The 24,290-nt window shown below is 44.8% G+C and overlaps 1 protein-coding gene and 1 long non-coding RNA gene across 7 annotated transcripts in view; one reads left to right on the plus strand and one right to left on the minus strand.

Annotated features, from left to right (window-relative positions):
• Exn (Ephexin) overlaps positions 1-24,290 on the minus strand; it is a 191,481-nt gene that overhangs the window by 67,560 nt on the left and 99,631 nt on the right. For 3 of the 6 annotated variants that reach the window (XM_075890920.1, XM_037419966.2, XM_075890923.1), the window contains 3 exons: positions 19,997-20,062; positions 12,717-12,816; positions 8,952-9,050 (listed from right to left, as the gene is read on the minus strand). In XM_075890920.1, coding sequence (XP_075747035.1) covers positions 8,952-9,050; positions 12,717-12,816; positions 19,997-20,062 — 265 coding nt within the window. Of the gene's footprint in view, positions 1-8,951; positions 9,051-12,716; positions 12,853-19,996; positions 20,063-24,290 lie in introns of all 6 variants that reach the window. The other 3 variants (XM_037419959.2, XM_075890922.1, XM_075890921.1) reach the window with 2 other exon arrangements.
• On the plus strand, positions 993-24,064 carry LOC142804224 (uncharacterized). The gene is made up of 2 exons (XR_012894527.1): positions 993-2,706; positions 21,981-24,064. It is a non-coding gene; the product is annotated as an uncharacterized LOC142804224 (long non-coding RNA).

The following is a 24,290-nucleotide window of genomic DNA, read 5'->3' on the forward strand; positions in this document are numbered from 1 at the left end:
AATCATTCCACATTTTTGCAACCCCGGAATGGAATAGGCACAATGCTTGGAGGAATAGAATGGGAATGAAATTAGGTGCCTGTAGCATAAAATGAAATGGGAAGCGAATTAGATTTTTTCTTTTTTTTTTTCATTTTGAAAATATAGCACCTTTTCCTCTACATGCTATTTTTCACACTTCGAACATTAGTAGGTCAGAGCCACAAATTTAAAAATGAAGCAGTGTTTTTAAAATAACTTAGCTGATTACAAGTTTGGCCCACTAAAGCAACATAGCTACTACAGTTCTAATACAAAACTGCGGTGCTCCGAAATTTATCCCTATTCTTTGTGTAACAGCAGTTCCATGCCGTTGGTATTTGTTGTGCCAGTTACATACTCCCCCTTATGCCTAGCGATTTCTTCCCGCAGTGATACCCAGTCGCCTTCTGTCTACACACCCTGCACTTCTTTGTTTTTGCTTCTGTGGCCGCTAGCGACTTGGACGCGTATTCTGAAAAGTGCTTCTCTAAGTTGTGAGGCGCACTAATGCCAGCGTAGTGCTTGTGGTCACTGCGAGCTTTTGTATTGCAGCTTGCATGCCGTCTCACTTCATACTCTCCCACTCCCCCCTTTTGCAATGCTGTGCCCCTTGTCTGGACACATGAGTGCCTTTGCCGGAAACACTGTAGGCGAAAGTCTGTAGGTCAGCGCCAGCACACAGTTGTACACGATGGACAGTGTGCCCTCCCCCTCTATACAAAGAGAGAGAATAAACGTTTGGAAGCATTAGTTCAGGAAGCCAGCCGAAACAGGAGAGCCCAATGTAACCACAGCCACTGCTGTGCCACTCCAAGTCCCGACGTGACGATTCGTAGCATAGAAAATCCATGTTCGCTCTGTTCTAGAGTGGGGAGAGTTCCGAAAGGCACCGCCTTCAATTGGCGGCAGGAGATACACTACTGGCACTATCGTAATGTACTACCACACTGACTCGTACTAACAGCGGCTCACGCATGCGGGAAGTCCACCGGCATGTCAGATTGGGAGCAGTGCCGAATGAGCCCTCTCTCTCCTCCCTTCTCTTCTGTATTCCTGTTTCTTTTTCTCCCACTCCCTCACGCCCCGCGCGACGTTGTTGAGGTGACTTTCATGAGAGAAACAGTGATGACGTCGCACTTTTTTCTTGTCACAAACTTTACCTAGGGAGCGCTTACGAAGGGTTGGATTGGGAAAGAGACGCGAGTTAGCGGTAAAATCACAAACCTACTTTAATACAACACAAAAATGGCAAAAATCTGACACTCAGAATTCATTCCCAAAAAGAAACACGCACACAAAAATCGCCTATACAAGGAAATCGTAGCTAACTTTGATCTAAGACAAGTTCGATCCTCAGCCCTAATCTGTTTCTAGCCAAAATGGCGTCTCGATGGCCACTTTCATGTGCTCTCGCAATAGTAGAACATTCTTACTGTTCTGATGCCAACCTCGGAGCTATGACGAAGTGATACCATTGTCGTCCTGAAAACCGTTGCCATACGAGTGACTCGACCTTACACTCGACAACATTAAAGCATCACCATTAGTTAAAACATGCTGACCCTGCATATACTATAGGTGGTGAGAGACCTGCCCCTATGGCAATTAGTAGGGTGGCTCTACTGCATGAGATATGTCAGGGAGCTATCTTTTGACCTTGATAACATGTTTTGTGTTCTTTTGCACTAGTAACGACTTGGTGAGTGCCAGTTGGTTCATATTCAGAACAAATAAAGTAACAGCACACAAGAAACAAGGACGACAAAGAAGTCATTTTGCAGTTGTTAATGCATCTCAAGACATCAGCTTTACGGGACATTCATCCTTGACTCGATAAAACTATCAAGATGTTTTTCTTACCTTGAGGAATTACAGGAATGGAATCAAAATGCCCGGCCATTCCCAGAGTTGAAATGAGCCAAGTTTATTCATTCCGAGTATTTGAAAGGAATGGAATTGCGGCAAGTTCAGGGGCGGAAGTGCTGTCCTCTTCTGACCTGCTGTGCCAGGCTGCACTTAAACGACAATTTCTGCAATAATTGTTAAGTGCAAGTGCGTACCGCCAAATCTAACCCATTATTATTATTTTCAACCGAGCAACACTGAGCATTGGCTACACCAAGGACGCGGCTGCATCGATATCCAGTGGAGTTCAATCAAGTAATTCAGTTCATTCATGAAGCTTGCTAGTGCTCGTCTCATTGCTGTTATCGTCGTGGTTTCCGCAAAAGTGGTGGCACCAACATGAGTAACTGTCAATGATCTAGTAATACAGTGAAACCTGAATAATTTGTACCAGCCGGGAACGCGGCACGATCATGCACTAAACGGTAGTGCACTTTTACAAGTGAGAATGTGCATCTCCTGACGTGCCCCATTGCCACCAATAAAGAAATACAAAAAAATAGCAGATGCTGGCAGCAACTGAAAGAGTGACAGAATGGACACTATCAGCTTTCAGCCACACATACGTGCTTTTCTCTACCGCGACATGATACTTAACGACAACTGACAGTTTTATTAAATAATGAAGCAGTGGCGTAGACTCGGATCATCTTCTGGTTAATTGCATGCAGCGTGGTGCCTACGCTGCACCCGTTGTCACTGCCGGGCGGCTTGCTGTTCCATGCAATCGAATTTGCTGTGTGAACTGCTCATCCCCACTTCGCTACAGGCCAAGCACAGGTGAGCAGAGTAGCGTGTTTAATTAGTTTGGGGATAACGAACTTTCCGCCATGTGAAGTGAGCCATGATTATCTATACTAAGTTTCACAGATCAGGTGTAAAACTGCAGAGGCTAGCGAGACCCCTTGCAGAAGATACTTCTATGGTTTACCACCCTAAATATATTTTTCTTTTCGTTTCAGGCTGAGTATGAAATGGGCATTCTGAATCTCTCTCTCTCTCACACACACTTACAGACACACACACATTTGTAGGTGGTAACTCTGGTAAATTCATTAGCGCTGAACATTTAAGAAAAATCATTAAATATTTTTACCAGAAATATTTTTGATAGAAGTTGATGTTTGGTTTAGGAAGCTGCTCTAAAACTTACTCGCACTGCTCTAACACAGAACTTTTGGTACTCAAAACCTGCTACAAGACGCTCCTTTTACTGTACCAAAGCTGCACTGAAACAGCATTATTCTGCTCTCTCAGCTAATCCAAAAAACACTGAAGTGCACTTTCACACCTGCCATTATGATTCCCCGAAATGGAATTTAAATTAAATGGAAGCGGCGATTCTGAAACACTGGTCACCACGTTGAAAGGAATTGTGGTAAACAGGAAGTCTAGAATTGGCATCCTCGTGCATTTTACGCTGACAGTGTTCAGCACGTTGTCACAGTTTTTGGTACACTGAAACCCTTTTAATATGTACCTGCCAGGGACGGCGGCATAATTACGCAGTAAACATACTACGCATTAACCACAATGCTACAAATTTGCCTATCCTGACATGCGCCATCGCTGCCAACAAAGGAAGAAAGGCAGTGCCATGGAAAATATTGTCTAAAGTGCACACCGCAAAGCCATTTCTTACTTTTTGCCAAAGTGCAGAAAAATTTCTGACTCTCGAACAACTGCCCGATAAAACGGTGGGGACGCTGATGAGCATTTCGAAACAAGTACGATGGGATCTGAGATAAGCAGCGCGATACAGCGACAGAAGCATGGGGAATGGGAACAACTTCTCTTCTGCTATGGACAGAATGGACACAATCGGCTGTCCGTGATACAGTTGTTCCGTGATCTGCTTCTAACCGAAAACTGCCATCTGCTTCTAACCGAAAACTGCTGCAGTTTTCTTTTTTTTAAATGCGACACAGTCGCAAAGAGCCAAGTCGTTTACTGCATGGCTAGTTGCGTGCATCACTTCGCTCACTTTGTGCACACCGTGACTGCCGATTCGCTTGCTGGACAGATTCGGCAAGTAGCCTGTTGGGTCAACGTGGCGACGAAGACCTTTCCACAAGCTATGCTCTAGCAGTCCTGGCAGCGGACGAAGGCACATTTCAGCTGACACTAAATAAAAGTGTGCAGCATGGTAACAACAGCACTGCGCTCGCTGTACGACGCACGTGTTGGCATAATACAGCAAGGTTTCTGGGTGCCCGCGATCCACACAGCTAAACTCTGTGACAGCGAGCTGCTTGCGTTTCTGTAAAGCGGTGCGCGCTTGAACATGGTCCCCCAAAACAAAGCGGCAGCGATCGGCGACCTGGCTTGTTCAGGTAATTGCTCACTAAAAGTGTGCAGTGGGCCTAAAGTGAGGCTACGCCACACGCGTGCCCGAACAGATAACCGGGGACTCATACTGTGATAAGGCTTTTCGCTGGTGATAAGTCATACCAGCATGTTAAGCCGAGGTTGCCACCTCGCCTTTGATTTTTTCCCGACAATTACATGCAATGTCATAGCCGCAATCGCACAGAAGTCGGAATAACTTATCAGCTAATTTCCGCACTTATCAACATGACGGAAAACCGTTTACGGCACATTGTGGCGTCTGCGAGTTAAGCGGAGCAGTAAATCTTTGTCGCGCAAAATGTTATCGCTGTTCGCAGTCAATACGCACGAACCGGTAGGCATAGGCTGAACACTACGGCTTAAACGGTCGTCCGCGATTGCATTAGTCTCTATGAGACTCGGTCGGGGATTTGTCGAAACTACGTTTTAAACGTTAGTACGCTTAAAGCAGGTACACAATAATGAGGTTTGACTGTATTTGTGATATGGGTTCTTATAAACACTGTGCTCGGAGCAGCCAACAACATGGAAATGCATTTGAGGTTTACGACTACGCAGCAAGCAAACAGTGATAACTTAGAGTGTAAGGAATGGTTCGATATATTGAGTCGAAGTCTCGAGAACTGTCCTTTTTAGAGGTCTTCATTCTTGAAGGGCAAAGTGAATGAATGACTTGAGAACACGGTTGAACCACTCAACCTGTCCATTAGATTGGGGAAAGTGAAGATCTGATACGCTTGATTGAATCCCTAAACAGCGTTGCGTTGAACCAACGTTTCGACAAGTGGATTTGTCTTCCTCAAGGCTAGAACAGAACTGATTTCTTTGGCGTGTCTATGCTTCGTATCCCCTTCTCCATCCTAACAAATGAGGGGCAAGATCAGACACTCTAGTGTGAGAGAGAGGGGGAGGAGGGGTGCTGTGATGACTTGTATGATTGAAGAAGGAACAGGTATTCCGTGAATAAAAAGAAAATAAGCAAGCAGTGTAGAAAGGTGGATGTACACGTGTTTTGGTGTTCCGGCTATCAATCCAGTTGTCAGAAGTCAACAATGGCAGGTATGAAATTCTTAGACTGAGGGTTTAACTCGCAGGGTTTTCTTTGTGCATGTATCATACCGAATGAATTCAATAGTTCCTTTAGAAACCTTTATACCTACTGGCTGGAAGGTATTGAACTTGTGAATAAGGTATGACTGTATATTTTCTGTCTTTTGCGGATCGGAAGCTGACTGAAAAATGTAGAGTTTAAGATCTTCCAAGTTGTCTCCTGCTAGATTAAAATGCTGTGCTACTGGTTTCGGTAACTTATTTGCACTGTCCACACAACCACCATTTAAGCTAACACTAAAAGGCTATCCTGCATTAAAAACATGAACATTAAAAGGCATCTCGCCAATGTACTGTTTATGACAATATAAACACTCAATCATGTAGATAACGTTTTCACTAGTGCAGTTAAACTAGATTTTATATGATGGACATATTCACTCCTGGTGCTTTTAACTGTCATTTTATCTTGAAGGTGTCTGCAAGTTTTGCACCTTAGATGGGAGCAAGGTGTTACTTGGGCAGTAGAATGAGAGCTAGCTTTTGCATGCACTAACATGTCCTTGAAATTCTTATTGTGGCGATACACCACTTTTGGTACTTTGGGAAATGCTTTTCTAAGGTGCTCATTGCTCATTGGATAATACTTATAAAAGATATTATTTATGTTTAGGAGGGCACTTCAGTATTTGCTTATAAATGCTGGCAGCTGGTTGGGTTGCGTTACGATTTTTTTTGGTGTTGTTTTCCTATCTAGTTTACATGCTTTGTTGTAGACCTTGTTTGGGGTGGCTTGTGGATGATTTCTTCCAACTTGTGTTTCCTCCAGGTTATTAAGTGGTGGACGTATTAACTGTCGTTGCTACAGACCCTTCTTACAAGCCTCACTTGTCCGACAAAATTCTCTAGTTTGCAGAGTGGTAGAATATCGTGTGAATGTTGCCTGATTGAATATCGTTATGGAATGCTCAATTGTTATTTCCTCTTTATTATTCTTATTTATTGAATGAAAGAGAAGCGTTGCCTTCAACGAGTGGTGGGACGCTGATGTTGGGTTGTGCCCCACTACTGGTTGAAGGTACCGTTGCTTCCATCGCATCTACTCCAGTCAAGCACGTTGTTTCCATCGCATCTACTCCAGTCAAGCAAAGCATCAAGTCAAGGGAAAGCCAAGTAAAGACGCCCTTGATTGAATTCCGAATGCGTGATCCAGTGCCTACAATACAGGATGGCCAGTGAACGGTTGTGCAGCGCGAGCAGTCGGATTTTACAAGAATACGCTGTCTGTGTCAGCCTTGTGAAGTGAGAGACAGGGATAGGCGAAGCGACAGTTGGCACCAGTGGGGGTGTCGACGCCGACACGGAATTCACGTGTAGGTGCGACTATAAAATGTTCCACATTTAAAAAGACTAAGCTATCTCTGCGGGCTCACCAAGTGTGCATGAAGGGCGGTTGTTTGGGTGTCAGAGAAACCTTTGCATCGGCGCCGGCATGGCTCCGGCTGCTAGCCCGGTTGCGGGCGCTTCGCATGGAATGTGAGATCGCATCTTCGTGAAGTGCGCAATGAGTTTCTTGCCTCTGAAAGCGTCGTCATTATCACGTTTACTACCTCGTCCGCAAGTTTAAAAGCTTCTCGGCTTTCTGATGCGAGCTCTCGGCTTTCTGATGCGATCTTTCGCCTTTGCAGTCACTACGCAGAGTTGCACAAGCTCGACAGACTTGGGTCACTGTTGACTTCAAGGCCACGAACCTAAACATCGTAGCACGCACACTGCTCTTGGATCAGTGCTTGAATGTGATCTTTTCGACGCTCAATTTTCATGTTGTCTAGTACAAACTTCTTACGACAACACGCCGAACCGTAGGCTAGGCATAGTCACTGTTGGTGCTTTTCGGTGGGGGTCGCAGGCGATCAAAGTTGTGGTTTTGTGGAGAATTAACGCATCTCTTTTCGGTGACTCTTGAAGGAAAGGGGGCTTGGGTGGCGCTTGTAACACTCGAATGATGGTTATCATTTGATTGCAATGTCTTGGATATGGGGTGCGAGCCCATGAGATCAAACTATCGATACCGTTGAGTGTACAAAATTTTGGTTGTGATAATGTGCGAAATCTAAGTGATCTGAAACGTAATCAGCAAATTTTAGCGCAAACAGCGCAAACAGGCACTGTAATTGTGCATTCATCAGAAAAAACATTCTTTCGTGCTCTAAATCCCTGCTTCAGCTAGCTTCTCTATTCAAAAACAAGCGCGCAAAAAGCAGATGTTCTAAGTTTACTTTGAGGCTTCCAATTGGCTGCGTCCGCCAAGTTGTTCCAGTACACTTCTCCAATGATCCTATTCCTTGCTCTGGAAGAGCCTTGTGAAGCCATGGTTATTGAAAGTAGGGCTACTTTGGGACGTCTTCACACTTGTACTGTGTTCACAGGTCAACTATTGTTTAGAAAATAATTACGCTCTAGCTTGGCAGCTGCCAGTAGAAGCTCAATCCTCAGATTATGATAGTACTCTGCGCTCAACCCAAACATAGGACATGCACGTCTCAGACCAATTTGCCTTTTGAAGTTATGCTTATCCTCATTCTGAACAGCCCATTGCAGAACGACCCTTTGTACTGGTGAGAGCATGACGTTTGTACATTGAAACATCAGGCACTGTGGCCACGCACACTGCTAATGAGCATACCTCTCCAGAGTCGTGGCTAGGCATAACTCTGCTACCAGCACCAGGATGTACAGTGCGGGCAAATACATTGTCCTAGTGGGCATGTGTGTGTGAAGCAGCTGCAATGTGCTTCACTGCAAGCAATGAATGGCATCGGCTGCTGGCTCCTCAAAACAGTGTATGGGCATTTTACGCATCGGCAGTGCACCCCTCAGCCAAGCTTGTCCCGTGGCATGTCGCACAGTGACCGCTCAAAGCACAGGCAAAAGCAGTGAGCAGATTCGCCTGTCGGCACCCCAAAATGCAGGTTCAAATACACTGCAAGCCGCTGTACTTCAATTTACGTAATTTTCGTTATTAGGAACGTTATCATTTTCCCAAAGTTTTATTAACTCAAATAGTAAAATTTCATTGCGAACCAAACTGGATGGCAAACACCACACACACACAAAAAATATATATTCCAAAGTTCGAATATTCACACCCTCCTAATGAATAACACTCTTGTTTTGTTTTGTTTTCTGAATGCACTATTCATACCAGTTCCCAAATTATAGTAATAATTGCATTAATACCAACTGGCTGAATTCGACCATTCGCAGTGCACTTTGTTAACGATGAGTCCAAACCAAGTATAGTGTAATCAAAATTTCACAGAGTGCGACTATGCCTCAGTAATATGTACTAGTCACTGTAAGGCACACAAAGAAATCAGCATCTCAGCTGTTCTGCATATATGTATATTCAAGTGGTTGTTGCTTGGATGGTACTCAAAAGCCACTAGAGTCATCCCTGATACAATCAAGAACAATTCTAGCCACCAGTGCCTGAGCGCGACTTTTGTTCCATTCCCCCCCCCCCCCCCCCCCGCCCTAGTACATGTCAAAGGTCAAAGGTGAGCAGGTTTCGATGCAAACAGTATATGAGCTCCAATGTGCAAAAACAAGTAGGTTCAACACACCTGCAGCAGCTGCCGTTGGTGGCAGTGGTGGCGGTGACTGGGGTCGCCTGGGCACATTTGATGTGCGACGCAAGCGGCGGCGATGGTGTGGCCGTGACCCTGCATACAACCAACTCGTTCAAGGTTCACACTGCCCATATGACAACAGCTCAGCGACTTCGCCACGAGGCATGTAGACAAAAGGGAAATATCAAACACAGCCATGTCGTTCATCAGTGTGAGCCCATACAAGAATGCACAGAAAGTAGTTCCATTGCTGCTCAAAATGAATGAGTTGACATGAGATCCTGTGAATCAGACAGGTCATATGAGAAGTACTACCATAGCTCACAATAAGCAGTGCCATTTGGGAATCATACCATCATTATTTGTTTATAATCACAATATTACATGGTTTGCACTACAAATGACCGATTCATTATTACTAAAAGCAGAATGATCTCATAGGCTTAAAACCTTAATGCCCCTTTGAGCCTTTTAGCAGCGACTCTTTATAAATATACTAACATACCACTTACTTAATCGCATGAGCTCGAGATGGGTATAGTTTTAATATAAACCAAGTTGTAAATAGCATGCTAGTCAAACGTAAACCACTATTTTTCCCAACCCTCACAAATGATACTTTAGGTAAGTACTCTGTGGGGCAATAGTGCTCACACGAAACTGCTTCACCTGGTGCCATACCCAGACTTCATTCTTGGCACAAAGCGGAACGATTGATGCTTATGCAAGAGAACACAACACAAGAAGTTGGCAATTATTTGAAGACATGTGAATAAACATTGTGTAATAATGCAGGATAGAGAATCTGGACAGATTGAAAAACTGAAACATAATGTCTGAAACAACTCATGTAGTAGTATCTACTATCGATTACTGAAGTCAGTCATCATGCACGCTATTCTTAAAACCTCTTTTTCTCCAGAGTTCTTTTTTTCAGCATGCAGAACACATTTGGTTCAGGCTCAAGTTATATTTGTTAAACATTTGCTCATGTTCAGTTTTGTTTCAGAGTTCTAATTCGTAGTGCTGACCTGGTTTGAGAAGTGGTTTGGCTCGAAAAAGGGAAAGGAGAAAGAAATCGGCTTGATGGAGAATAGTGTTCAATGCGTTTACATAATCACTGAAGTTTAATGCTACACAGCTACTGCGAGGCATAGTCATAAACAAGCCTACTTATAACTATGCTGTTTTTAACAATATTGTTTTAACAATGAGAAGCTGCTGGAGTAGGCTATACTATCATCCTTACATCCGGTGGTTCCACACCCGCGATTTATTGTCACTTGCATGTCCGCGAAGTGCAGTAGAGCTCGCTTAAACCACTGAAGCTATTGTAAGTTTTGTATAATAAAATGACCTGCATACAGCAGTGCTTACATGCCATATTATCGGTTATAACAATAAATTTTGGCTATTGATTATTTACACTGAAAGGTAACGGAACGCGAAATCCTTGAAAAGAAAGAAGAAAACGAGAAATCGAAGTTACTGATTGCCTGCCTATAAGCCCAACTTCCCCAGCACGTCATCAAATTTGCAGTACGCTATGCAGCACAGTGCTGTAGCATTGTGGCGAGGGTGACCTTCAACATGTGCTCTGACATATGAGCGGGGGTGTAATGCAGGATGGCCCGAGCTTCTCGGGCAGCCTAGTTTGCTCCTAGCTTGCTTGCCGCTGCCGTGGCATGAAGACAGTGTGGAGCGCGTGATAGCAGCGCTGATAAAAATAGCTACACGAACGCGCGTGGCATTGGAAACGCATGTGGGACATTTGCCGCGGTTATCAAAGAAACACCACATGCGAGCACGTCAGCGTTGCCACTCACTCAACATTTTAGCAGTGCCACGACGTCAGCATGATTGTCGTGCTGTAGCGTTGCGAACTCAACAAGCGCCTCCCACAGGCGTGTTCGTGGGCGTATGTCCTCTTTCACACAAGTTCTTTCGTTCCACCTGCAGCATGCAAATTTCCCCTCTCGCAGGCAGCAAGGCTGCACGCACAGCACTCTCGCGCTGCTCATTTCGCTTCTATAAAGTATTGCGGATAAATGTACGGACGGGGTAGTCACCAGGGGGCGCTCACATCTTGTCAGCAACGCGGCTGTGATTGCATATGTCGTGAGCGTGGTGAAATTGAATATGAGACATGGGGAAGTTTAGAACAACACACAGGTGTTGCGCGCGTTGCTTTAGTTGCGGGCGCCATTGAGCTTTAGAATAGCGTTAGATAGGGAGGTTTAGAATAACGTTCACAGGTGTTGCACGCGTTGCTTTAGTTGCGGGCGCCATTGAGCTTTTTCCTAGGCGCGTTTGCTGCGCCTAGGAAAAAGTTTAGGGACTTTCTCCCCAACTGCAAACCCTACACGCAGCATTTTGCTACACGCAGCATTTTGCAGGCCTCGCGGGCCACGATCGCTGCACGCTGTTTCGGATTTTCTGCGGGCGGGCCGCGAACGCTAACGGCGGCTCGCGTTTTGACGCATTCGCAGTGGCAGTGACCGCACCGCAAGGGCCTGCGGTGCGCTATTCTAAACCTCTCTAATAGCAGCCACATGGTGACATAACTTTTCCTTCTGCGTGCGTGTGTGCATAGTCTGCGCGATAAAGCTGGTAGACAGACCGTGCGCTCGCTGGCGTTGTGGCGTGAGCACTGCTCCTCGGCAAAAGCAAAGGTGGTGGGCGGACTCGATATTCATCGCGGGCGTCAATGAAACTGATGGACGCGTGAACTCGGATACAAACTCGTTGATTCTGAGAAGGCGCAACTTCAACTCGTGACTGTGATGGTGCTGGTGGGACTGTCAAGCGTTTGATGCAGCGAACGCTACGCGGCCACAGAAAGCCCTTTTGCACACACAAAACACTCTTTTTATCTCCTTCTGTCCTTGCACGCGCTTCTCCTGAAACGCCACTGCATGTCACAGCATTCGTGTGCGACGCGAACCACGTGTCAGTGCCACGCCGATGTGCGTTCCCTGCAGTGCATTTGGGAGTGTTCCTGCGCTCTTGTGGGACGCAGACAGCATTCTCGTGGACGAGCACTGCTTGAGAGAGCTCAGCTGATGGGCCTGTCTTCACTTCCAGTCACCAGTCATGACAGGGTTCACTTCTGCACTCAGTGGAATGACAAACAAATGAAAGAAGATGCCTCTGGTTTGGAAACACCGCTAAACTTAGTAGACCGTCCTCAATGCAATGAGTGGTTCCATGGTAGCCAATGAAACGCAGCGCGCTGAGGGGTGAATTTGAATAAGCATGCGGCGTTGTTACTTTATCGGGTTATATGTTAGGTACATTCTAATCACTATAGTTGTGATTTGCGCACTTTGACCGAACTGCAGGTGGCCGACGTGGCCTGCATTTCTCGCCGAAATTAGCACACCTGAGAAAAATTTAAGGCTGGTTGGGCATTTTGGTACAGTGTGGTGCAATTTCGGAAAATTTCGCAGTTTTGGTGCAGATCGGCGCAATTGGCGCAGCTGTTAAACCCCTGCAAGTATTCCTCGAAGCGGTCTGAACCTTTCCTGTTGTTTTCAGTTGTACAGGGATGCAATTTCTCCCAGGGGAAAGCTATGTTGTGTTGCCACACATCATAGCTTGAGCTTGTGGTAGAGTTACGCACAGAGTACTTGTCAAAGCAAATGCCCCTGCCAAAAAGTTCAGAGCCTATGATGCACGAACACTCTGGCAGACTGCACAAGCCATGCAAAGAACACTTGTTTACAACTCAAAAACCATACGGTTTCAGAGCTCACCCACCTGTCGTGGTGGTGGAGGTGGTGGCAGCACTGTCCAAAGAGAGCTGCACATAAAAAGTGGCCAGGGGTCTTCTCCGGCTGCTCTTGCCAGCAGCCGCCTCCTGCACAAAATCCCGTCCTCGGCTAAAACCACTCAACTGCAGGAATAAGAAACAATTCTCTTTTTACTTCATCGAACCTTCTGAAGAAAAGTGATTTCCCCGTTATGACATAAACTGGCCTTATCTAATCATTGTACTACAACTAAATAAGGAAAACAAGTAATGCCACCTATGCTTTTCTTGGTCTGGTGAGTATCCAGCACGGTCTAGCTATGGTGCTCGACTGCTGAGCCCAAAGTCGTGGGATCGAAACTTACTGCTATGGGCAAAATGATTGAGGGTCACGCTAAAGAAAACAGCAGACGGCCAAAATTTACGAAGCTTTCCACTCATAAGCATATTGTGGTTTTAGGAAGTAAAAAGCCAACCAATCACCTTATTTACTCGCATAATAAGCACTTTTTTTTTTTTCAGAAAATCCGGCGCCAAGTTTATGATGCGCCTATTACACAGAGTAAAATTTCTGAAAATTTTATTTCTGACCCTAGAATAGACCGCTGATATTGCAAGTTAGCAAAGTCATGATAGCCCAGATATCATTCAACCTTCTTCATAGACTATACTAGTGCAAAAGAGTTGAGCATGCAGTCTTGCGTGTCAAAGATTAGGGCATGCGATGCAGGGTGCTTACAAGCGTTCAAATTACACAAAATCAACAGTGAGAGATCTGTGTTGCCAATGAAATAAACATAAAAACCTACAAAAAGAAAGCACCATCACGATAACTTGTCAATTACACTTCAGGCCGTTTAGATGATGCGTATTATCATGACCGAAATTTCGTACACTGAGTGATAGTGAATGTTCACTTAACAGTCTTGCACCCTATATAAAAAGACATTGCAATCAAATCTCGAACCATTTGAGTGTTACAAGTGCCACCAAGGCCCTCTTTCCTTCAAGTAGAGCCGCTGCAAAACCGAAACTTTTATCGCCCACAATTGCTACTGAAAAGCAACAAATGCTGAATAGGGTTAGTCAACGGTTCGGCGTGTTGTCGCGGGAAGTTTGTACGAGACAACGTAAACATCGGTTGTCGGAAACTTTGTACTCAAGCACTGAACTAAGAGCAACGCGTGTCATGCGATGTTAGGTTCGCGGAGACAAAAATCAACGGCGACAAATGTTCGTCGAGCTTGTGCAAGCCTGCATAATGGCCCCAAAGGCGAAAGCTCGCGTCGGGAAGCAAGAAAGCTTTCAAATTTGCGGATGCAGTACCAAACACGATAACGACGACACTTTTCTCTGCACGAAACTCAAAGTTCAATCGATGAGGGTGCCCTTCTTTCCCACTAGGCGAGCCCACGCACTGACAGTGGTGTTAAATTAGCGACAAAGTCGCTAAATTTAGGGTCCTTTCAGTCGCGCTACCGACAATTCCATTTGTTTAAAGTCCTATCGACTTTTTCAGAGACCTTCAAAATTTGGGGTAGAGTGTTTCTATTTCAAAAACAGAAATAGAAAATTAGAAAACTGAGAAAACAGTGAAATGCTTAGAACGAGCTTCGATAAACGAGGCCAAATCATACAGAATCAAATTACTTGTGGCACTGCAGACTTAAGCGTACAATGTGGCTATTTCCAGCACTCCATCTGCTTCAGTTAGAAATGGACAAAGCGACTCTAAATGACTCAGGTCACTTAATTGAACCGGCTTAGCTGAATGGCTCACAGTTCACAGGAAACAGGTGACTACAGCTGCTTACCTGTTCACAGCGGCATAGCCAGGAGGTAGCAGCACATTCCAACTTCGTTTGCAACAACAAAAACTGATTTAAGATATCGTTTAAATAAAAAATGATTGCTCCATGTGCTTTATCATGCCGAAAACTAAAGACTAAAGAAAAATAATCATAATCATCATCATCATTTAGCGACTCTAGGCCATAATGGGCGACTTTGCCAAAAATGTTCGCACCAATGCCGTGTAGCGCTGCCGCGGTCTCTTTATATAGTGGTCAGGAGCTTGCTCTGCATGTGCGGCGGCGGCCAGTGTGGGCACCAGCGTTGCGAGTGTACACCTCTCCGGTCCCCGCTCACGGCATCCACTCTGGTGTATCCGAAGATGCTCACTAGATGGCACACTGCCACCCAAGGCGTCGGTTTTCGATGGCCTGCATGCTCCCCTCCTCGCAATTACGGCCACTTCGTTCTCGTCGCTTCGTAGGCACGACAGCCCGTGACAAGTTTCTATGATGACTGTTATGCACTGGTACTGATATCCTTCAAAGGCATCTCACCTGCCTGCTGTCAAGCCAGTTTTAGAACGCCTGATAGTTCCACATCTGCCATTAGTGGGTGTTAGGCAGTTGACTCAAGGCAGCGGCCAGTATGGCATAAAGAAGCAGGTGCTTAACGTGCCGATCGAAGCGGCCAGCCGCGGACCATGCCCAACAATTCTGCCTTTAGCATACATCATGCACTAGCTATCTAACAAGTGTTCCTACAGAAATGGCCTCGCCATAAAATGCCCCGTGCACCTCTGAGCAAGCTCCTTTGACATCGTTCACTTTGTTAATATAGTGGTCATTTTTTTTCCCTTGCTCCAGTTAAGTAAGAGGGCATCGAATTAAAACGGTGCTACAGTACAGAACTAATAATCACGACCATGTTCGGGGTGCGTCTGTTATGCGCGGAAATAAAAAAAACTGGTTTCTCCCGACGTTTCATAAAATTACGACTCATTACAGAGGGCAGCGGCAAAGTTTTCCATCTCCCCATCAAAATCTGAGTAGGGCACAATCTTGCACGCTCAGAATGCTACAGACGTGTTTTTACCCATCGAGAGATTTCCTTAGAAGGCTCCCCACAGACATAGATCCTCATTGCCCAGATTTCGAGGAAGATTTCTGTGCTTTAGCCCATGTCCTTTGCAGCCCAGAGGGCCCGTGAAAGAGCAGAGAGGCATGGCTTCCCAACTCCAACCTGGGAACAACAGCAAGCCAACAGCAAGCCAGGTGTCCTCTGTGGGACTGCAATGGCTGGCTATTCAGGACCTTAATAAAGTTCCTCGTCTGTCTGTCTCGCGACCAAAATGGGGTGCGCCTATTATGCGAGTAAATGCGGTTGTGATTGTCTGTTGGTTTTCTCGGTTGCTTCTCAAAAAGATCTTGGAGCATTAGAGGAGCACACAAGTGGACAACAAAAAGTTTCACTCTGAAAATAAATAAAACATCAATCATAACATGAGCGTAAAAAAATACATGTTTAATTTGGGTTAAAGCATTTCATTCTGGCTCTATTCCAGCACAGGAAACAAAAATTTATTGGCAGTCTCTTGCGCCGCATAGTGCACGAGTACGAGACGCTCCTACACAAAGCTGGCTCAGCAGTGTACTAGAAGAGGGCAGTGTGCTCACTGCCCTATACCTGCACTGCAATGATATGGTCCTCCCCGAGTCGACCTATCGGGCGCCTGTCAAGGGTGCTACTGGTTGCGAAGAGAATTCACTTCACGAGACAGAATTCACTTTGATAGGAAGCATGGTGGGTTGGCGACTTGCAGGACGTGCAGTAGCTTTTTAGGGGGGGGTGCATGGCCTCTTCGGGGTCCAGAATAGCTAGTAACGAGGAAAACAACCAGGAGGACTCTTTGACAGGTGGTATAAGGAAAAACCAGAAAAAAGCTAAAAGAATGGAGAAGGCACGTGTTGCAATTAGTTACATCAACATGCAGGGTGGCAGGAAAAGGCAATATGAGGAGCAGTTAAAGAAGGAAATGTAAGTGTCTACGCGATTAGAGAAATACACCTTAGGGACTTGGAAAAGCCACCACAGATTCTGAATTATACTTGGGAAAGATGCAACAGGAGCATATAAGAAAGGAAAGGTGGGGTGTTGGAATGCTAATCCATAGCAAAGCCATATGGAATAGAGTGAAGCAAGCGTGTTTAGAGCACCTCTGGGTTTTGGGCACAGTAGGGGGAAAGAAAACGTGGCTAGGTGTAGCTTACTTGTGGACGGGGAATAACTGCAAGAAAAAATATTTGGAATTGTTAATTGCATACATACCGATATCAAAAACTTTGATCAAGGGGTCTAAATAATACTTCTAGGGGACATGAATGCTTGCATACAAGACCTTGACGGATATTCAGACGCCAAATGCAGGTTATTGCTAGACCTCCATGAGCAACATAGTTTTGAGGTAGTTAACGCGGGGCCTATGTGTGAGGGGAATATCATGTGGGAAGTTGCACACAGACAATTGTGCATTGATTATTATGTTGTGACAGAGGGTGTCTATGACAAACTTAGACAGATGAGAATATACGAGGGAGGCATTAACAGCTTGGGTAGTGATCATAAACACATAACATTACAAAATGGGATACAAAACTGAAAATCAGAACATAGAATGAAAGTTTACAAGTTCGTATCTAACGATAGTTATAGCGCGAGAACAAAACGACGACAAAGAGACAAGAAGGACGCGAGCACTCTTGTCTCTTTGTCGTCGTTCTGTTCTCACGCTATAACTATCGTCATGTCATACCAACTAGCCAAAACTGCCACACTTCGTATTTAAATGACACACAAATAACAAATATATCCGCAAGAGTCAAGGATGAAGTAGGAAAACTACAGGGCAAAGACTGGAAGTACAGTGAAGTGTTGCGTGTAATGACGAGGGAGATGGAAAAATTGAAAGAAACAATTTGCAGAACGGTGGAGATTAAACTGTTTATTTGGGCGAACTTGTGCCCAGTAAACGAAAAGTCGGATCACAGTAGCAGACTAGCACTGATAGCGGCGAACGGAGCGTTGTTAACTGACAATCGGCAAAGCATGTCGGCATTCATACACTATGAATCAAATATTCTAGTGTTATCGCTGGCGGTGACGTAGGTTTCAGAATATTCTGTAATGTTCACAAAGTGAGCGTAATCTTAACAAAATAATCTACTGCCATCCCAAAGCTTCTCTAACGGTGCACTGTAGGCATGGTTTGTGCGGACAATCACCGACAGTGAAACGGCACGATAACAAAACTTGAGGACGGAACGTCGCAATATGCGCAACAGAACGAAACTACTACTGACATGCGATTGAATCAGTGCAGCAAAAATCGGCAAAAATGAAACCTTTGGGCTTCTTTCTCTATGGTCACGCAAATAAGTTCTTTTTCCCATGAGAAACAGAAAAGCACATGCGGTATTTTATTAAGTATTTTGATAGACAGAACGTCTTTTCATATCACAAGTAGTTTTAGTACTAGTGATTAATTCAACTCGGGACAGTTGGTGTCACCGGGCTCATTGCAAAACGTCCCACCCGTGTTGCACACCATACCCTGCATTTACCTTAATTTGTAAATTATCAAAGCACTGCTGCTGATTATACAGGATTACACATGAGCCTGGGAACTTTCCTCATCAAGGATATAGCAGAGGCTTCCGTGAGTGTGAACGTGCTCAGCAAAAAATGGCGAACGCAACCAGTGTTGTTGGAGCACCGAGCATTATAGACATCCAATTGACTGGCTGCACAAAAATGACATGTGTTAACTCAGTGATTCGTGTAAAAGTTTTGTGTATGTAATGGAACACCTAAGTACAAGCTGGAACGACTATGCACAAGCTGGAACACCTCGGGAGTGAGTCTCCATTTGAGTTTCCTGTTTACACTACTTCTGAACAGATATCACTGCCACTATTATTTTCTTTTTTTGTTCAAATTTGGTTTGGGTTCGGCCACATGAATACCGTGGCAGAAATTGGGGCAAGCATACCAGCCTGAGTCATAGTTCGGGTTGACACCCTCGTCTTAACATTACACTTTGAGCTTGTGTGCAAACAATGTATGTTAAAGTGCAGCTTTGCTGTTGTTGGCAAATCCCAGGTTCAGAAATGATTGGCATGTTCAGAAATGATTGGCATTCTCGCAAGGCCTTTCGATGGCACGTAGTGGTGACACCAAAGAGCATTACGAAACTATTGTGGGGTCCGGGATGCGCATACAACACAGCAATTGACATAGCGACCAAATGAAGATAATCGACTGTCCGCAATAAATGTGTACCGCAATCTGCTACTTAGCAAGAACTGCCACTTTTTAATCTTTTTCTTTGGAAGAGGGGGGACCCGGTACGGTCGCAGGGAGCCGATCATCTACTGGCTTGTTGCATGCAGCGCTTTTCCTATTCGGGGCACACACAATGTCAAGCCGCTAGCGCCCACTCCACACTTCAGACCATGCACAGATTCCATGAGAAGCCTGTTGAGTTAACCCGACGATGCGTTACTCAATTCAACACATTCTACAAGCGGTGCTTTAGTGGTCCTGGCAGTGGATGAAGGCACGTTTGGGTTGTTGCCCTATGAAAGCATGTGCTTGCTGTCTCCGTGCCCGCGGTCCACAAGGCTCAACTCTGCAGCAACGAGCTGCTTTTCTTTCTGCAAAGTGGCGCACGCTGAACATGGTCCTGCACAACGATTAAGGCAGCAGTGAACGGCACCTCAGTGCTCTCAGGTAGTCGCCTGCTATTAAAAGCATGCAGTAGGCTTAAAGCAGTGCTACGCCAAATATGTAGGCTTTCTGTCGGCGATAAGTAATATTTGTCGGTGATAAGTCATACTGGCGTGCCCTTCGGTAGTCGCCACGTCACCTTAATTCTTTGCCAATAATTATTAGAAAAGGCACCACCACAATCGCACGAAACACGGAATAATTGATTGGTCAATTCTATGCATTTGCAGCATCACAACTGTATACAAATGTAGTAGTGCACATGTACAAGATGGGGACCATCGTGTAATATCCGCTCACGATGGGTGCTGTCAACATTACTTTCGGTTCCAAAACCACCTTGTGGTGCAGCGATAGCGCAATTTAGACAAAAAATACCATTTTGGAGCAGTATGCCGCAGTAATTCCCAATTGGCGCAGCTTGGCGAAATTGGTTCAGTTTTCCCACCACTGCTGTAATAAGAAACTCTGGTTTAATTATGACCATCTGGGGTTATATGGTGTGCACCTGAATCTCAGCGTTCTTTGGATTTCTTCCTCTTAAAAATGTAGCTTGGGAATTAAAACAGCGCCCTAAAACCTAGAAGCATTGCACCTTACCTGCCAGGACACTACAAGAGATTACTGGCATGTTAGATGAAAAAAATTACAGAGAAAAAACATTCTAGAAAACTCTGCAAGGCATACTATTGAAGCCATTGAGGAAACCCACCTTGGTCGAGCAATGTGATGAGATCTCCACCCGGATGTCACTGCTGGCACATGCTTCTTCATTTCCCTATGAGACATGGTGCATTTAGTGGTGTCATTCACCTACAAAACACGCTTGGGAAAGTTTGAAGTGTTACATGATGGCAAGTTGTGGGTGTAACTACCCGTCTGTAAATGCTACTGTAACAGTATATGCAAACTGTTTCGTTAACAATGGTGCAAGAAGGCTGATGTGTTTTGCAGCAGCTGTCGCAGCAGCAAACTTGCCACTTTGAAGTGAAATTGGAGCATTCTGGAGAAGAAAGCATGTGTTGTGGAGCAGCTTTATAAACCTTAAAGCTGCAAACTAACAAAGGCTGTTTCTTAATTCACTAACCCTGTGCTCTGGCAGTGTACTACAAAATATTGTTAACAGCTTTCATAAAGTGACTGGCTACTTAGCATGAACAGCACCTCTATATTTAGATAGGCCCACGATACTTTTTTTCTTTTGTTGTACTGCACAAGCAGTAATCTTCAAAATGAGTTCGCAAAATGAGTTTTTCTAAAGTATGAATACAGTGCCAATGCGAAGAACAGTAAAAAAATATTCAATGACAGTAGTCAAAGAATGTTAAACTGATAGCATCATTCTATAAAAACATGCTAGTGAAATAATAAGTACTCATGGAACATGGTGTTCTCATAGCACTGACCTATAAGCCATATCAACTAATATGTTGCATATATGTGCAAACAAATATGCCATCTTAAAAAGTATGGAAACTCCACTGCTTACATCTGCCTTTGCATAATATGCTAGAATTTCACTTTTAACAGAGAAAATATTGTTGTGACTTCTCATGTGAGAGAAACAGCTCACTTTCCAAACCACTGAAAGCATGACAATGACATTCAAAACAACTGTTCTTCAGGATAAGAAGCAAGGATGTACACTGAAAGCTGTTCATACGCATAAAAAAGATCATGGGTGCCTCTTTCTAGTGTGATCAACTCTCAAAATGTTAACAGAGCATAGAATGAAAAGAAAAAGAGGAGACAACAAAGGCAAAGAGCGCCGACTTCCAACTTGTGTTGAATGAATTCTCACCAGCTTGCCCAAGTGTCAACCTTTTTGTAATAAGCTCTGTATTATATGACAATTATGTTAATAATAATGCCACCTCCAAAGCATCAGACCTTATAATCATTTCTATGGGTTCTCTTTTGGCTTAAGAGGTGTGGCGACACTCTGTGTGCATAATCCCATGTAACAGCCGAAATACAACTGGGAGTAATTTTTGGAGCAGCAAAATGTTACTTTTGGAGCACTGAATTCCAAGTTCGGAGCTGATTACGAAAAAAAAACATGCATTTTTTATCATGAAATACCAAATTTGGAGCAGTATAAGAAAAAGGCTTACGTTTGAGAAAAAATTATGTCTAAATCATTCAACATCACCTAATATGTGCAGTGTGAGCATGACCACTGCTATTTCAATCAAAGTAGTACTTTGAACCACCTTGCTGAAGAACCAATGATAGTTCATATTAGCATTTGCTGTACTTGTCAAATAATTTGACAGACTCTGAGAATTTAATCTGCTAAGCTCATGACCTTGAAATGTGGGAAATTTGTAAAACCTAGGGGTGATGAAAAAAAAAAAACTGGCACACAATATAGTTTGTTTCTGTAGGGAAGCATAAATTTCATACACTGCTTCAAATGACTGCCAGTAGCTTATTTAGATGTCAGTCATTATACTGGTACTAAGGATGGTACGGTGTACAAACACATGAGTAACTGAGCAAAATGTGCAGTGTCCCACTAGCTCTAACAGCCCCTTATAAATCTCAATATGCTTTTCCGCGGGGCAATGGTGTAGTGCGGCGAATGTGGCTTAAGCAGCTTTAGAACCAAAGCCAAGAAATTTTCTAACGGCTACACTACCACCCCACTTCCCCCCCCCCCCCCCTCCCATTTTTTTTTTTCACGGTGAGATTAGGTGCCACTTCGGCTCCCGTACAAGGCGTGTTCAACCAGATAAAGTGCACCTGTTGGCCCGGCGACTATACCGGATATCTATCGCCAAGACCGCGGCAAGAACAACGCAGCTTCAAGACAAAATGTTTTATGTGCCACTGCTAAGGCAATCAACGCCAACGTTCGCAGCACATTAAACTTTAACTTCGCGCTTTAACAAGCCATATCCGCGTTTTCAGGCAAGAAAATTTACATTTCCCGCAAAGCGCTGGAGGCTACAATGCATTTTTGCCTTGAAGTTCCATCGTCCCACTGATTTGCATCCGCTGTGGTCAGCAGATCGATGGGCACGCAGCGTTGTTACTTTAACTGGTCAATCGCGTCTCCCGAGCATGGGGTGGTTGCCTAGAATATTTAAAGCATATTCTAGGCGCTATAGTTCGGTTCTACGAGTGTTGACTGATGGCGCAAACTGCAGGTGGCCGACGTGGCCTGCATTTCGTGCCAAAATTAGCGCATCTGAAAAAAATTGAGGCTGGCTGGGCATTTTGGCGCAGCCTGGCACAATTTTAACACATTTCACACAACTAGATGCAAGAATCTGAATTTGTATCAAATTGGCGCAATCGGCAAAGCTGTTGCACCCCTGCACGTAGCCTATGCCTCTATGTCTTTCAGCTCGACATGACATAGCTACACGCTGTATCGCATTCTGATAAAACCACAGCGCCACCGCAGCACCACTCAAGATATGCGTCACCAGCAGTAGCTACTAAAACAGGCTGCCAAGATTGCAAAATTTTCTTCGCTACCCAGACCAGCATACAGCGAGTATGCTTGCCCGCTGCTGCTACTAATATAATGAATAGCTGTTAAGGTTTAAAGTAGGAATTCGTTTTACAGCAAAAGCTGTTATCAGATCACAACAAGGGTCGCATGCAGTACCGTAGTTGTCTGCCACTGCTGCCAGTGTTCGTAACTGCTATCGCACGAAATAAGAAAAAAAACTTGGTAAATAAAAATACCAAGGACACAGTGGGATTCAAACCTGGGTCCCCTGCGTGCCAGCACAGTATTGTACCACAGATACCACACCGGTGCTTGAAACTCCGTTGTAAACTGGCCGTAGGCAGGCTCGATGTTGGAAAAATAATCATGCTAGTCTGAGTAATGAAGTATCTTTAAGTGCTAGGAAGATTAAAAAAGCGTTTGTACAGTTTATTAATCACACTAGCCCCCCTATGTGAGAAATAAACCATACTTCGGACGAATGCACATGAAGACTGGTTCACCCCAGGGGAGGTCCAATTCTCTCCGGTGCACATCACACAAGACCGAACCTGTGACCATTAAGTTATCGCCCACCTGTACGCCTGCTAAGCCAACTGAGGTATGGGATATCCTTATGAACCAACCCTTCTGAACATCTCAAGACCGAATTATATGCTGCACGTCACTCTCAGATGACGAGAAGGTGTAACAACTTCAGTCAGCCGAACTTGCCGAGTGCAAACCTTTGCAGTTCCTTCACCACATGTGTGCTCTCGCAGGCAACATGCAAGTCCAGGATACCGACGATATCCGTCTATGCCGACGATGTCTCAAAAACAGCACTCATCACCTCCTTGGCTTGCTGGAGTTTCTTTTCAGGTAGTGCTGTCGCTCCCTGTAAAGTTGTTTGTGCCTCATGGTGCACACGTGTCTTGCAGATAGGCCACATTTAGGTATAACAGCCGCCGAGCCACAAGTGGCGCAGCGCTTGCATGTGTTCACCATCATCACTATGATTAGTGCAGTATCTCCAGCAGTGATGTCTGGCGGCGAGGCTGGCTGGCGGCACATGAGGCATGAGCGGCTCTCTTTGACGCGTGGCGACTGGCCTGGTCGGTCATCTCCTGACATGATCCTGCGGGTCACTAGCGGCGAGTTGAATATTGGTGATGACGCCTTCATGTTACCTTATACTTGTTACGCTGATCGAGTGTATTGAAATATTGTGTAAGGTTGCTGCATTTTGCATGTTGATCACTATGATGTATCTAATTTGGCTGGCGATATCGTCGATGCAAAAGTAATTCAATAAATGTTTTGTTTAATTTGGTTCCACCCCGTCTGCTGTGTCCATTCGTTCTGAAAGCATAGTGCTTCGATGTGAGACCCCACACCCTTCATAAGAATTAGGTCTGAGGAATGCTGCGAAAAAGTTTCAGAGCATCCTCGATAAAGTCGTCTGTGGTACCCTTCATTCCCATGGTTGCTGAATGATCGCAGAGCCAGAGTCCCCTCTAGTTAATTTTAGGAAACTCTATCCGTAAAATAGCCCATACTCGTC

Source organism: Rhipicephalus microplus, chromosome 3, assembly GCF_043290135.1.
Source record: "Rhipicephalus microplus isolate Deutch F79 chromosome 3, USDA_Rmic, whole genome shotgun sequence".
Classification (NCBI taxonomy): Eukaryota; Metazoa; Arthropoda; class Arachnida; order Ixodida; family Ixodidae; genus Rhipicephalus; species Rhipicephalus microplus.